Consider the following 13,091-nt stretch of genomic DNA (forward strand, 5'->3'; position numbering starts at 1 on the left):
GACAGACCAACACTTTACATGTTGCATTTATATTTTTGTTCAGTATAATTCACACATTGAACATTATTGAGTGATGGTAGATTGGTGGACCCAGGCTGACACTAAATAGGTTTTCAGGCTGTACATGGGAGCAAATGCGTGTGCCTAATAAAATATGAGAACCTGATTGTGGGTTGCAGCATGCTTCAGTCTATCACCAGAATTAACATGTATAGTCAGAAGCTTAAGGAATGGATTCAACAGTAAAAACAATCACATGCTACATGATTTTTCAATTAGAATGTATTATTGATATTGATGCTTTTTCATTTTCATTGTGGTTGAATTATTATCCATCTTGATTATTCTTTGGTTCTAGTTCTGATTCCTGTTCCCAACACTAGCAGAATGTGGTAGTTTGTTTTGCCTTGCTCCGGCCAAACGCTACGCCACGCTCACGGACGTTCGTTCCTTCTCCGCAATGAGTCTGAGTACCTCCCTGACGATTTCTAGAACGAAAACACATTCTAATCGTTCTGGTTGGTCCCAGAAACCAATGGGGTTAGGCCAGAGCACACGTGGGTAAAGCGGCATTTCGAAAATTAGCCATTGGCTTTGTTACTCTGATTGGTTAGAGATGATCCAATCAATGTTTTGTACAACACCCTCATTTTGACACCACAAACGACTTCAACACTGGCAGTCTCAGACTGAAGTATGTAGCTAACATAGAGCAATAAAATAATAACATTTGTCTTCAGGCAAGTGTTTGTTGCCAGCGTAGCAGGCAAGTCTATTAAGAATGACAGAAGCCATGGCATATAGAAAGATAGCTTTATTGCACAAGGTGTTAGAATACTCTTTTTGTTTGTTTTTTTCATTTCTTTTCATAGAAAATGTTCTTTTAAAGACAAGCAATTGCTATTAGAAGCAACTCAAACGAATGTTTGGAATCCCCTCAACATTTTCTTTTCTTCAAATATTATTTTTTTGTACATTTCTTTCCCTCACCTTTTCCCTTTTACCAAGCATGCAATGTCATTTTTGAGGATGAACAAAATACAAAAAATGATCATTAAAAAAGTGAACAGGACAAATGACAACATCAAAATACCTTTAAAAAAGCATAAAAATTCAACAAATTAGTATAAAAAACATGAAGGGAATAGAGAAAAAATATTTGTTGCCCAAGGTGGAAATTAATGTTTATCAAATCAATATTTTCATTCATGTTGTTTTCATTTTGAAGTGGGGCATGATTCAACCCTGATCTTGCCCTGTTTTATTCTGACGAAAATAGCTCTTCATACAAAACTGTGTTTTATGTACAAGAGTTAATCTATAAACAATACTGCCAAAGGTAGTGTATGTACTGTATGTCCAAGGTGGCATGGAGTTGACTAGGGAGAGCTGGTTGGGAGTGTCAGCTTTTCCTGACCCTGTCCAGTATATTCACAATTTCAGTGTGTGTGACCCAGAGCCATATAGAGAGAGTTCAAACAACTTTTAGAATTCTAGACATTCAGTTACATAGCATTGCTAAAATATTATCCATGTGATGTTAATGGGGAGCTAACATGGCTGCCATAGAATGTTGAAGTGTCATGTAAATGCATCATAATGCAGAAACTGCATTGGCTCTGCTTTCTAAATACATGGCTCTGGTGTGACCTAAAGAGCTAGTCCCTGATTTTACTTGGTTAAAGCTGTCCGAAATCATAGGTGTGTTATGCCTCAGTGCTGTCTGGCCTCTGGAACCCAAAAAATAAAAATAAATTAATAAGTAAAAACAAACATATTCAATTCAAAATCAACAGATGGACAAATAATCCCAAAACAAAAGAAATGACAAAACACTTGAATGGCAATACTTCAATAGACATTCCTACAAGTTCCTGTGTTGATGTACATGTAGTAGCACAAAATGGTGCGGGGGATGAGGATGGACATGGATATTGGGGATGGAGAAAGACGTGGGAAATATACAGTACTTCAGACAGGGCAGCAACAGAGACACCAATAGACCACTGACTGCACATCATCTTATCATATTCAAACTGAACACCCTGACTGGCTGGTAACGTCTCTCTGGTAAACTAGACAATTAACTTACTTCACATGATTATCCTCCTTGGTGTCTTGGCGGCCATTTTGTATTGGAAGGAGGGAGACAGTAATACATGGGCTGAGAGGTTGGTAGACGTTACAGGGCTACTGGTGTACGCTCTGTGTGGTAGCTAGCTGTGGGATACAGTAGCCGTGCTCTGATCCCTGACTTCTGCTTCACTCACAGTGACTCTGTAACCCCGCTGCTACCACAGGTCAAAGGTCAAATGCCCATACCTGAGGCCCTGAGAGGTCATGGCCTCTGTTTACTCAAGTAACAGGTGAACGAAAGCAGAGAAATGATAGACAACAGTGTCAACAGTGTAGGTCGCCCTGGATACACCCGTCTTCAGAGGAAATGATTTGGCTTCTGAAAGTAAGTACACCAACCAATCACTGACGATCTTATAAGATACTAACTAATAGGGGGCTTTGAGATAGACACTTCCTGTCTGAAAAGGAAGTCACCTCGTTCCTCTCAGCCTGTCTACAGTAACATAAAGAACACCCTCTATATACACGTGCTCCTCCCTCTTCATAATACTCTTCTATTCTTTCCTCCTCTTTCATTTTCCCTGCTCTTCACATGATTGAGCGATTGTCTCATTCTTATAGTTTTTAAAACATTTAAATGGTTGTATAGTTTTATTCTTTGCCATAATTTCACTTAAATGACATAATATACTTATATAGAAATATATACGTAAAATCTTTAAAATACCAAATATTCTATATTTGTTTGTATTGCGAGAGCCCTGATGTTTTCAAATCATTGCTGGGTTATTTGGGTTGTCATGTTTCGGTCAAAAGCTATCGCATAATGTTGAGTTGGGAAAGAGGAGGGGAGGGTGGGACATATCAACAATAAATGTGCTAAAAATACGAACTTAAAATTCTGAGTGAGGTGAACCTGAAACCCTTCCTTATGGAATCCACAGAGAGAGAGAGAGAGAGAGTAACTGCCGATGGAGAGTGAGACTGGGCGTGGACACATAGAGAGTGAGACTGGGCGTGGACACATAGAGAGTGAGACGAGACTAGAGGGGATAAAACTGGAAGTCCTGCAGGAGCTTCTGCTCAAACCATGGAGGGCAGCATAATGTATGTGTGTGTGATGAACACTGCTTTTAGCCCAGACTCCTCTGCTATCATTGACTTCATCAGCACGAGCAGTGAGCTTTCCCCGTTCAGCTCCTCAGTAATACTCAATTGGTTTGAAATGACCTTGGAGAAGAGCTCCAGGTCTTCCTCTGTGTGTGTGTGTGTGTGTGTGTGTGTGTGTGTGTGTGTGTGTGTGTGTGTGTGTGTGTGTGTGTGTGTGTGTGTGTGTGTGTGTGTGTGTGTGTGTGTGTGTGTGTGTCCAGACACTGAGCAGCATGCTAGCATGGCAGCAGGCTAACTGGTAGTCAGTAGGAGATTGTGGTTTGTTTTATACAGGTCCAGGTGAGCATAAATCAGGCAGGTTACAATGGTCTCTGGTCATTCCTGGGAGGCAGAACCCAAGGTCAGAATAAAGACTAATTACACTACTGGGTAATTAGCTGTTACAGTAGCTAGCTGTTAGCTGGGGACACCTGCTGCACTGCACTGCACTACATGCCCACCCTGACCTGGAGTGTAGAACACTGATGTGGGGCTGGGCTGGGTGTGGGCTGGCGCCAGACAGGAGTGTATAGTCTTTGAGAGAGAGAAGGGGGGCTAGTAGCTACACCAGTGTGTAAGACTTGGAGTAGGCCCCGACCCCTTGCTTCTGCAGTCTGCCCAACGCTGAGGAGCTGTTCTCTAGCAGTGAGTCTCTGGAGCCCCCCATCTTGGTGCTGGAGCCAGTGGGATTGCTGCTGGTGCTGGAGGTGGAGGCTGTGGCTGCAGGGTTGGAGCTGGGCATAGTGAGAGTCCTCTGGGGCAGGGTGGCAGTACCCGAGCTCACACCCAGGCTGCCCAGCCCAGAGTGTCCCAACGTCAGGGCCTGTTGCTTGGACGGGTCCAGAGTCATGTGACGGCCCTGGGTGTGGTACGCCCGCTGTGCCAGGCTGCGGATGGAGGCCTCCCGGGGCGGTACAGCAGGGCACGGGTCATGCAGTTCTGCTTGTTTCCTGAAGAAAGGGTCTGTCTTCATGTAGAGTGGGAGGTTGCAGAATTCACCTAGTGACGAGGACAGAACAGAGAGAGGGAGGGCATGTTGAGATGTACAGCCTGTGGCACAGTATAATATGGTGCCACTGTGCCAGTCAGGGTGGCTCTCTGTACTCACTCTTGTTGGCACGGTGGGGGATGGGCACGGCCACATTGGTAGGTCTGCCGCGGTCATAGTCTTGGGGTTTGGGTGGCGAGGCGGTGAAGCGACAAAGGCCTGTCTCGGACGGCGTGCTGAGTGATGTCATGCTGTCGGCCGGGTCGTTGGTGCCAGTGGTCATCTGATCAGAGGAGCTGTCGGAGATGAAACATTCTGTGATAGTGAACTTGGCATGCTGCAGGTGCTCCTCCAGTTTGGCGTGTTCGTAGGCCCGCGCCAGCTCCTCGTACGTAGACGACGCACTCTCTGTGGACACCATGCTGTTACGACCCTTATCTGCAGAAACAATATGTGAGATACCATATTAAAATAATACAATATGAAGTTTGCATACAGTACAGATGTGTCAGTAGGTCTTTCAAGGTATCCTACAGGTCTGGTTTGGGGATGTAAAAGATAGATGTGTTAATGATGGGTCTTAGTGGCGTTGTTGCCAGGGCAGGGCGGTACACACCAGTGTCCTGCGACAGGCTGGCGCTGTAGCTGTCACTCTCGGTGGCGGTGATGCCGTGGGAGCCCATGGTGCGCCAGTCAGAGGTCAGAGTTCTTGCGGAGGCTGTTGATTGGCTCTGGCCCGGCCTGCTCAGGGTCCACTGGCTGGAGTAACGGTTCCTGGAGCTGTGGGCCGACTTCACACTCTTCCTCGACACTGGGTCTGAGGAGCGGATAGGAGGAGGACGGTGAGAGGATGCTGTTCATAACAGTTCTAATCAGCATGTACATCATTAATGTGCTTTATAACCACTTTGGGTGTCAGATCAAGTTAACATCTACACATTACACTGTAATGTGACATCATTCTATGCACATCCTACTGTATGTGAAGTACTCACTGGTTCCAGGGCGGATGTCTGACATGTCAATCAATGGCCCTGTGTTCTGGATGAGGGCGGGGTGGTGCAGAGACACGCCCGTGCAGAAGCTCTGTGGATTCACCGATTGGCTGAACTCGGTGTCCGTCACTGGGGCCGCTGCCTTGTCCTCACCTATTGGAGGCAGGGGATGAGGAAAATATATTATGACAGTTGTTCAAAAATATCTGTGATACACAATTCATCTCCCTTGTCAGATGTTCTCCTCATAGGCTGATTGTAAATCACACTCTATCAATATGTATTTAGTAACTTGAGAATAATAGTTTATATATAATAGGTTAGTTAGTGTACTGTAACTGCAGGCTATCTAATTGGATGATATTCTGTCTGATCAATTTGATTGGCTGCAGTGTGTCCATACTGACCTATCTGTTTGATCCCCTCCTTGTCCTCGATGAGCAGCTGGACACGGGGGATGTCGATGTGGAGCCGGGGGCCCTGAGGAGGACCCTTCACTGGGGTGTCCATGCTGCGGTTGTTCTTACTGCTCAACACACAAAACAAGAAACATTCTTAGACTGGATCCACTGTCACATCAGCAGTACTTACATACAGTACATATAGAACTGGGGTATATTGGTGATACTTTAACAGAGTTTACAGGGACTGATAGGTGTATTAAAATATCCATCAAGATCCACTGGAATATGACACATCCACAACCACAGGCACCAATCAATCAAGTGTATTATCCTTGCCTGATAAGCATCTCTGCAAGGCTCTTAGCATCTGTGAAAACAAACACAAATATCTTTATTAGATTATGATGGATCATCATGTGGATAAGGTCAACTATTTTGACCTGTTAACTTTAGTGCTTCTGAGATACTTACTCGCCCCCACCAAGCAATTATTTCTCTCCCTCTCTGTTTCTCCCCTCCCCCTTCTTTCCTTCTCTTTCTCCTTCCTTGCCTATGTCTCTCACCTCTGAGTCGTTTCAGTCTCTTCTCCTTGCGTTTCTTGCGGATGATGAAGAGCAGGGCGACGCCCAGGGTGACCAGGATGACAGGAGAGCCTATGGAGAACAGCTTCTTCACATCGTCTCTGTCCTCCTGGGCCGAGTTTATAGGAGGGATGGTACCTGGGAGGAAGAGAAGGGGTGAGAGGGACAGAGAGAGGGAAGGGAAGGGGGTCAGAGGTAGATTAAAGGACTGTTTTTATTACTACTTTCATGCCCACTCACATTCTACTTCACCCTCTCTCCTTTTCTTCCTCCCTCCCTCTCTCGTCCGTGGGTTTTGGGTTCCTTCCTTCCTTCCTTCCTTCCTTCCTTCCTTCCTTCCTTCCTTCCTTCCTTCCTTCCTTCCTTCCTTCCTTCCTTCCTTCCTTCCTTCCTTCCTTCCTTCCTTCCTTCCTTCCTTCCTTCCTTCCTTCCTTCCTTCCTTCCTTCCTTCCTTCCCTCCCTCCCTCCCTTTCCCTTCTCGTTGATGACTGTGAGTCGCTTTGAATAAGAGTCTGCTAGAATGTCATGTAAATGTCAAAGCAGGAAGTGAGAGCAAGTATCTAGTAGAAGCAGGAAGTGACTCACTGCCATCGTAGTCTGTGGTGGCAAACTGGGAGCTCTGGTTCCCACAGCCGGCACTGTTGCAGGCCTTCATCTTCAGTTCGTACCAGGTGGCCTCACGCAGCTCGCTGAGGAAGAGCTGGGCTGTGGCATTGGCCTTCAGGCTCTGCCAGGCCCACGTGCCCTTGGGCCGGAAGTCCAGCAGCAGAGCAGTGATGGGGCAGCCTCCGCTGGTCCAGCCCTGCAGGTTGAGCCCCGCATGAGTGGAGTTGATGTGGGTGAGCAGGGGCTGCTCCTTGTTGAACACGGGCTCTGCAGGGCAAGAGGAGAGACAGGAGGATAGACTGTCAGACTGGGAGTATTGAAGTCAGTGTGTTAAGAGTGTTGATGTAGTTTATGTGCAACACATGATGTGAGGTAAAATATAAGTCATGCCGTTTTAAAATTCCCCTCTTTCTGATCTTTCCTCCTCTACCCCCTCTCCCTCTCCTCTTTCTCCTTCCCTCCTCCCCTCACGATCCTTCCTTTCCCCTCACCTCGTCCGTGCGTCTTGGCCTCGATGATCTCAGAGATGCGTCCTGAGCCCACACTGTTCTTGGCTGCCAGTTTGACCTTGTACCAGGTGCCACAGCGCAGGTTGTCCAGCCTGAAGGAACGCTCAGTGGAAGTAATGAACACATCCCTCCACTCCTCTGTGTTGTCCACCGAGTACTGCAGGACAAAACCTGAGGACACACAGGGACAGACACCACAGATTTCATTAAGAGTTCACTTATCATCTGTTAAATACACAAAGACACAATTTAAATAACAATGAAATACTGTACATGTCTGTCAATTAGAGTATAATCCAAGTTCCTCCATATTACACAAACTGCCCTCAGCTCTACTGAGGCAAAACCAGGTCAACTCTAACTGCTGTTACACCCCTTTAACACCAGGGGGGGATATAAAGGATTTAGAAACCCCTCTGTGATACATTCTTCTGCTGTGAGTATGACAGACATTAGGAGCTAACAGTTAACTCCTTGACGGGAACAGACAAAATCACACAAATAGACAAAAAGGTATATTGACGTTATTGATATTTTTTGGAGACAGTGAGATACAGCAGCTAAAGAACTCTCCTCAGACTGATCCTGATTTACTAATGCCCAGGTGGAGTGGAGGGGAGGGGAGTACCTCTGATGGAGCTGCCTCCGTTGTCCCCAGGGATCCAGGCCAGGGTGATGGAAGAGGTAGAGGTGGTGGAGACGGTCAGACGGGGCTGGTCTGGAGGAACTGGAAATACAGAGCAAACACACAATCAGCATCACATAGACCAGGCACAAACAGCACACACTTACAGTGAGCAGGTAGAGTGACCAGAGGGACCAGATAGACAGACCAGAGGGACCAGATAGACAGACCAGAGGGACCAGATAGACAGACCAGAGGGACCAGATAGACAGACCAGAGGGACCAGATAGACAGACCAGAGGGACCAGAGAGACCAGATAGAGAGACCAGAGGGACCAGATAGATAGACCAGAGGGACCAGATAGACAGACCAGAGGGACCAGATAGACAGACCAGAGGGACCAGATAGACAGACCAGAGGGACCAGATAGACAGACCAGAGGGACCAGATAGACAGACCAGAGGGACCAGATAGACAGACCAGAGGGACCAGATAGACAGACCAGAGGGACCAGATAGACAGACCAGAGGGACCAGATAGAGAGACCAGAGGGACCAGATAGAGAGACCAGAGGGACCAGATAGACAGACCAGAGGGACCAGATATACAGACCAGAGGGACCAGATAGACAGACCAGAGGGACCATATAGATAGACCAGAGAGACCAGATAGAGAAACCAGAGATACCAGATAGACAGACCAGAGGGACCAGATAGAGAGACCCGAGGGACCAGATAGACAGACCAGAGGGACCAGATAGACAGACCAGAGGGACGATACAGACACACAGTCAGAGGAACACAGAGAAGAAAATCTGAGACAATCCCAAAAGGTACTCAGATCTCTCCACAACCATACACACACACATTAGTCCAGCGTATCCCAGCTCACCTTGCACCAGCAGGTTGACAATGATGGTGTCAAAGCCCAGCGTGTTGGTGGCCGTGCACGTGTAGTACCCAGAATCCTCAGCTTTGACGGAACGCAGCACTAGAGTACCATTGGACAGGATCTGACGCTGTCCGTCCACAGTCACAGGAATAGCTGAGTCCTCACTGATGCACACACACATAGAGAATCACAGTTAGACTTATCATAATACACCAAGCTAAACACCGGTCTGATAGACTTAACCCCGACCAAATCCAGCATTGGCATCAAGTCTAAAGTTCCCACTTAGCTTCTATTAAGGATGAGTTGGGAGAGTTCTGACCTGTCTTTGGTCCATTTGAAGGTGGGGGTGGGTTCTCCCACTGAGCTGCAAGGCAAACGGATCTCCTTCATCCAGGGAGTGGTCACTGTGCCCCCGAACGACAGGATCTTAGCTGGGGCTGCAGACACAGGGTACACAGCTTAAACTGGGTATCACACACACACGCACACACACACACACGCACACGCACACGCGCACACACGCACACGCACACGCACACACACACACACACACACACACACACACACACACACACACACACACACACACACACACACACACACACGCACACACACACACTTAAGCACCCAGGCACATTCACAGCCAGACAAACACATCCCTCACAGTCTAACTTCCCTGCTCTATTTTCTGATGTGTAAGCGTTTGTCTCTAGTGTTTGCTGAGTGAGCTTGGTATTGAGTAGGTTAGCCTGGAGGGTAGCCTTTTACCCACTGTTATGAGAGCAGAGTGCTGGAGTGCCCCCCCCCCCCCCCCCCCTTCCTCCTCCCAGCCTTCCATCTCTCTCTGTCTATCTATACTCCATAGATTCTACCTTGTATTGATTCCTGTCTCTCCCCCCCTCCCCTGTTCATCACCACATAATTAACAACAGTGTTTCCTGCTACACCGCCAGCCCTCAATCAATACTACAGCTGTCAGTCAATAGGACAGAGAGAGAGAGAGAGAGAGAGAGAGAGAGAGAGAGAGAGAGACAGAGAGAGAGAGAGAGACAGAGAGAGAGAGAGAGACAGAGAGGAAGAGAATGGGAGAGAGAGTGAGATAGGGGAAGAGAAGAGAGAAAGATAAGAGAAGACAGAGAGAGAAGAACGGTAGAGAGAGACAGATTAAATCCCTCTGTGGATTTCTGCAATACTTATTCCTCTTCTTAATAACCTTTAGAAAAATCACTCCATCCCCCCTCTATTACCCCTCATCCCCTTCTCCCTTACCTTTCCCAGCAGGCTCCACGGTGACCTTTTCGCTGATATTGCCGCGGCCAGCGGTTGTCACAGCGGCGGCCCAGATGAGGTACTGTTTACCGCGGGTCAGGTGGGTGATCCTGTAGAACAACATCTCTGGGTTGGTCTCATACTCACTAGGAGCCTGGGGGAGAGAGATAATGGTTAGATTACTAACATTGTATGATACCATGGTACGGTAGCACTCTGGAGGGGCAGCTTGGCATCTATGGTCTAATGGCATGAGGGAAAGCTCAGATGGCTTGAAAGAGGGTTAGAACTAAGGAGTATAACTCATGCATGTATGTAGGCAGGTACACACACACACATGCACCACCTCCCTCATCTGTTCACCACTCAACACCCATCTTCACCTCTTTTTTCATTTGCCTCATTTACCTTTTTCTCTCTTTCTCTCTCCCTCCCTATCTCAGCTTCTACCCAGGCTTGCTGGAGAGCAGGGTGGGTATGACAGAGGGATAGAGAGAAGAAGGGAGGGGAGGAGGGAGAAGGGGTGAATGTGGGGCTCTGGGGGGTAGGGGGTGAGTAACAGGAACATTAGAACATTCCTCCAGCGTGGAGGCAGCAGTGTAGTGGTGATTCAGGGAGCGATACGGGGACATAATGAAAAGAGGAACAAAAGCACTCTCATCTCAGTGTGACTGATACCCTCCCTCCCTCCTCCATACTCATTCATATGGTACTCATATAGAGAGAGAGAGAGAGAGAGAGAGAGAGAGAGAGAGAGAGAGAGAGAGAGAGAGAGAGAGAGAGAGAGAGAGAGAGAGAGAGAGAGAGAGAGAGAGAGAGAGAGAGAGAGAGAGAGAGAGAGAGAGAGAGAAAGGGGAAGAGAAGAGAGAAAGATAAGAGAAGACAGAGAGAGAAGAAAGGTAGAGAGAGACAGATTAAATCCCTCTGTGGATTTCTGCAATACTTAGGATTTCTGCAATACAATAGGATTTGTGAATGATAAGAAAGTGGGATTCTTCCATGATAGCAGGATTTTAATGTATATGTGTATGTGTGTGTGTGAGCATAGTATGAAATCTGTGTGAAATCTGCATCACTAATGCAGGCCTGTGTGTGAGAGCTCCTGATGCTGCAGTGTGCATGTGGGAGCTTGTTCTCCACTTCATTTGCATATCTACGTCTCATCACGTTGCCAAGACAACCTCATCTGTTCATCTGGGGGGGGGCCAGGAAAAAAAGTGACGGAGCAAACACAGTGAGAGAGACACACCCAAACACACACACACACACACACACACACACACACACACACACACACACACACACACACACACACACACACACACACACACACACACACACACACACACACACACACACACACACACACATACTGAGTGATGGTTACTAATGAATTATCCATCAAGTGCTATATCATGCATCCACATCATGTTTTGTCGTTATGTCCTTAATTATCTGCCTCTCCAATACCTGTAACTGCGCCTCCCCCATCCCACACTCTCCCCTCTCAGTGGTACTTACCGGCTGTCCGGAGCCTGGGCTGGAGCAGTAGATGGTGTACTTGCGGATGACACCATTGGGTTTATGGGGGGGTAGCCAGGACACGACCACACTGCTGGGAGATGAGGGCACGGCTTTGATACCAGCTGGAGGACCTGGGACTGGAGAGTTCACAACACATAGACAGGTCAGCAGGGCTGTGTGTGTGTGTATGTGTGTGTGTGTGTGTGTGTGTGTGTGTGTGTGTGCGTGCGTTTGTGCGTGTGTGTGTGCGTATGTGTGCATGTGTGTGTGTACTAAAGCCATGTTCAAGGAAACACGGGTGTGGGTGTGTTTCCATGCATGTGTGTGGGTGTTAAAGGGATACTTGGGGATTTATCTACCTCCCCAGAGTCAGATGAACTAGCTTCCAGTCATTGTGCTAACATTAGTTAGGATTGGTTCGCAAAACTACCTCTAACTTCCTTCATATTGGACACAGAGACATAAAAATGGTATCCACAACTTCATCTGACTCATCTGACTTCAAAATCTCAGAAGTATTCCTATAAAGGAGTGTTTAAGTGAGCAGGGTTGTTCGCAGATTGCCAATCTTATCCTGTGCTATAAGCTGCTCTGAGATAACTTGGAGGTCAGCTGGGGAGGGGCCGGGCCAAACCAGGGTCAGCGGTGACATATGCCACCTCAGACACTGGTCAGCGGTTCTGCTCTGCTCCGTCTGCTGTGCTCTGGCCTGCCATGACACCCTGCAGTCTAACTCTCTAACCCCTAAACAGATTAACACACATCAGTCTGATCCTCCACTCACTGCATAGCCACTTGACTGGCTCACTGAGACGCCTAAAGAGCATTACTACTATCAGTCATCAACACACATAAAGCCTCCTACTGTCTACACATACTGTCTACACATACTGTCTACACATACTGTCTACACATACTGTCTACACATACTGTCCACACATACTGTCTACACATACTGTCTACACATACTGTCTACACATACTGTCTACACATACTGTCTACACCTACTGTCCACACATACTGTCTACACATACTGTCTACACATACTGTCTACACATACTGTCTACACCTACTGTCCACACATACTGTCTACACATACTGTCTACACATACTGTCTACACCTACTGTCCACACATACTGTCCACACCTACTGTCTACACATACTGTCTACACATACTGTCTACACATACTGTCTACACCTACTGTCCACACATACTGTCTACACCTACTGTCCACACATACTGTCTACACATACTGTCCACACATACTGTCTACACATACTGTCCACACATGCTGTCTACACATAAAGCCTCCTACATTCCACACATACTGTCTACACCTACTGTCCACACATACTGTCCACACATACTGTCTACACCTACTGTCTACACATACTGTCTACACCTACTGTCCACACATACTGTCTACACATACTGTCCACACATACTGTCTACACATACTGTCCAC

The 13,091-nt window shown here is 47.2% G+C and overlaps 1 protein-coding gene across 1 annotated transcript in view; it reads right to left on the reverse strand.

Annotated features, from left to right (window-relative positions):
- Window positions 1-3,790: 3,790 nt before the first annotated feature.
- Window positions 3,791-13,091, reverse strand: part of LOC120057494 (Down syndrome cell adhesion molecule-like protein 1 homolog) — a 31,908-nt gene continuing 22,607 nt past the window's right edge. Inside the window, exons 17-30 of the mRNA XM_039006095.1 lie at window positions 11,622-11,761; window positions 10,101-10,254; window positions 9,151-9,268; window positions 8,829-8,992; window positions 7,940-8,038; window positions 7,294-7,482; window positions 6,782-7,069; window positions 6,179-6,334; window positions 5,952-5,982; window positions 5,619-5,737; window positions 5,212-5,364; window positions 4,833-5,033; window positions 4,337-4,654; window positions 3,791-4,227 (exon numbers count right to left, since the gene is read on the reverse strand). Coding sequence (XP_038862023.1) covers window positions 3,791-4,227; window positions 4,337-4,654; window positions 4,833-5,033; window positions 5,212-5,364; window positions 5,619-5,737; window positions 5,952-5,982; window positions 6,179-6,334; window positions 6,782-7,069; window positions 7,294-7,482; window positions 7,940-8,038; window positions 8,829-8,992; window positions 9,151-9,268; window positions 10,101-10,254; window positions 11,622-11,761 — 2,567 coding nt within the window. The remainder of the gene's footprint in view (window positions 4,228-4,336; window positions 4,655-4,832; window positions 5,034-5,211; window positions 5,365-5,618; window positions 5,738-5,951; window positions 5,983-6,178; window positions 6,335-6,781; window positions 7,070-7,293; window positions 7,483-7,939; window positions 8,039-8,828; window positions 8,993-9,150; window positions 9,269-10,100; window positions 10,255-11,621; window positions 11,762-13,091) is intronic.

The sequence above is a fragment of the Salvelinus namaycush genome, chromosome 12 (genome assembly GCF_016432855.1).
Source record: "Salvelinus namaycush isolate Seneca chromosome 12, SaNama_1.0, whole genome shotgun sequence".
Classification (NCBI taxonomy): Eukaryota; Metazoa; Chordata; class Actinopteri; order Salmoniformes; family Salmonidae; genus Salvelinus; species Salvelinus namaycush.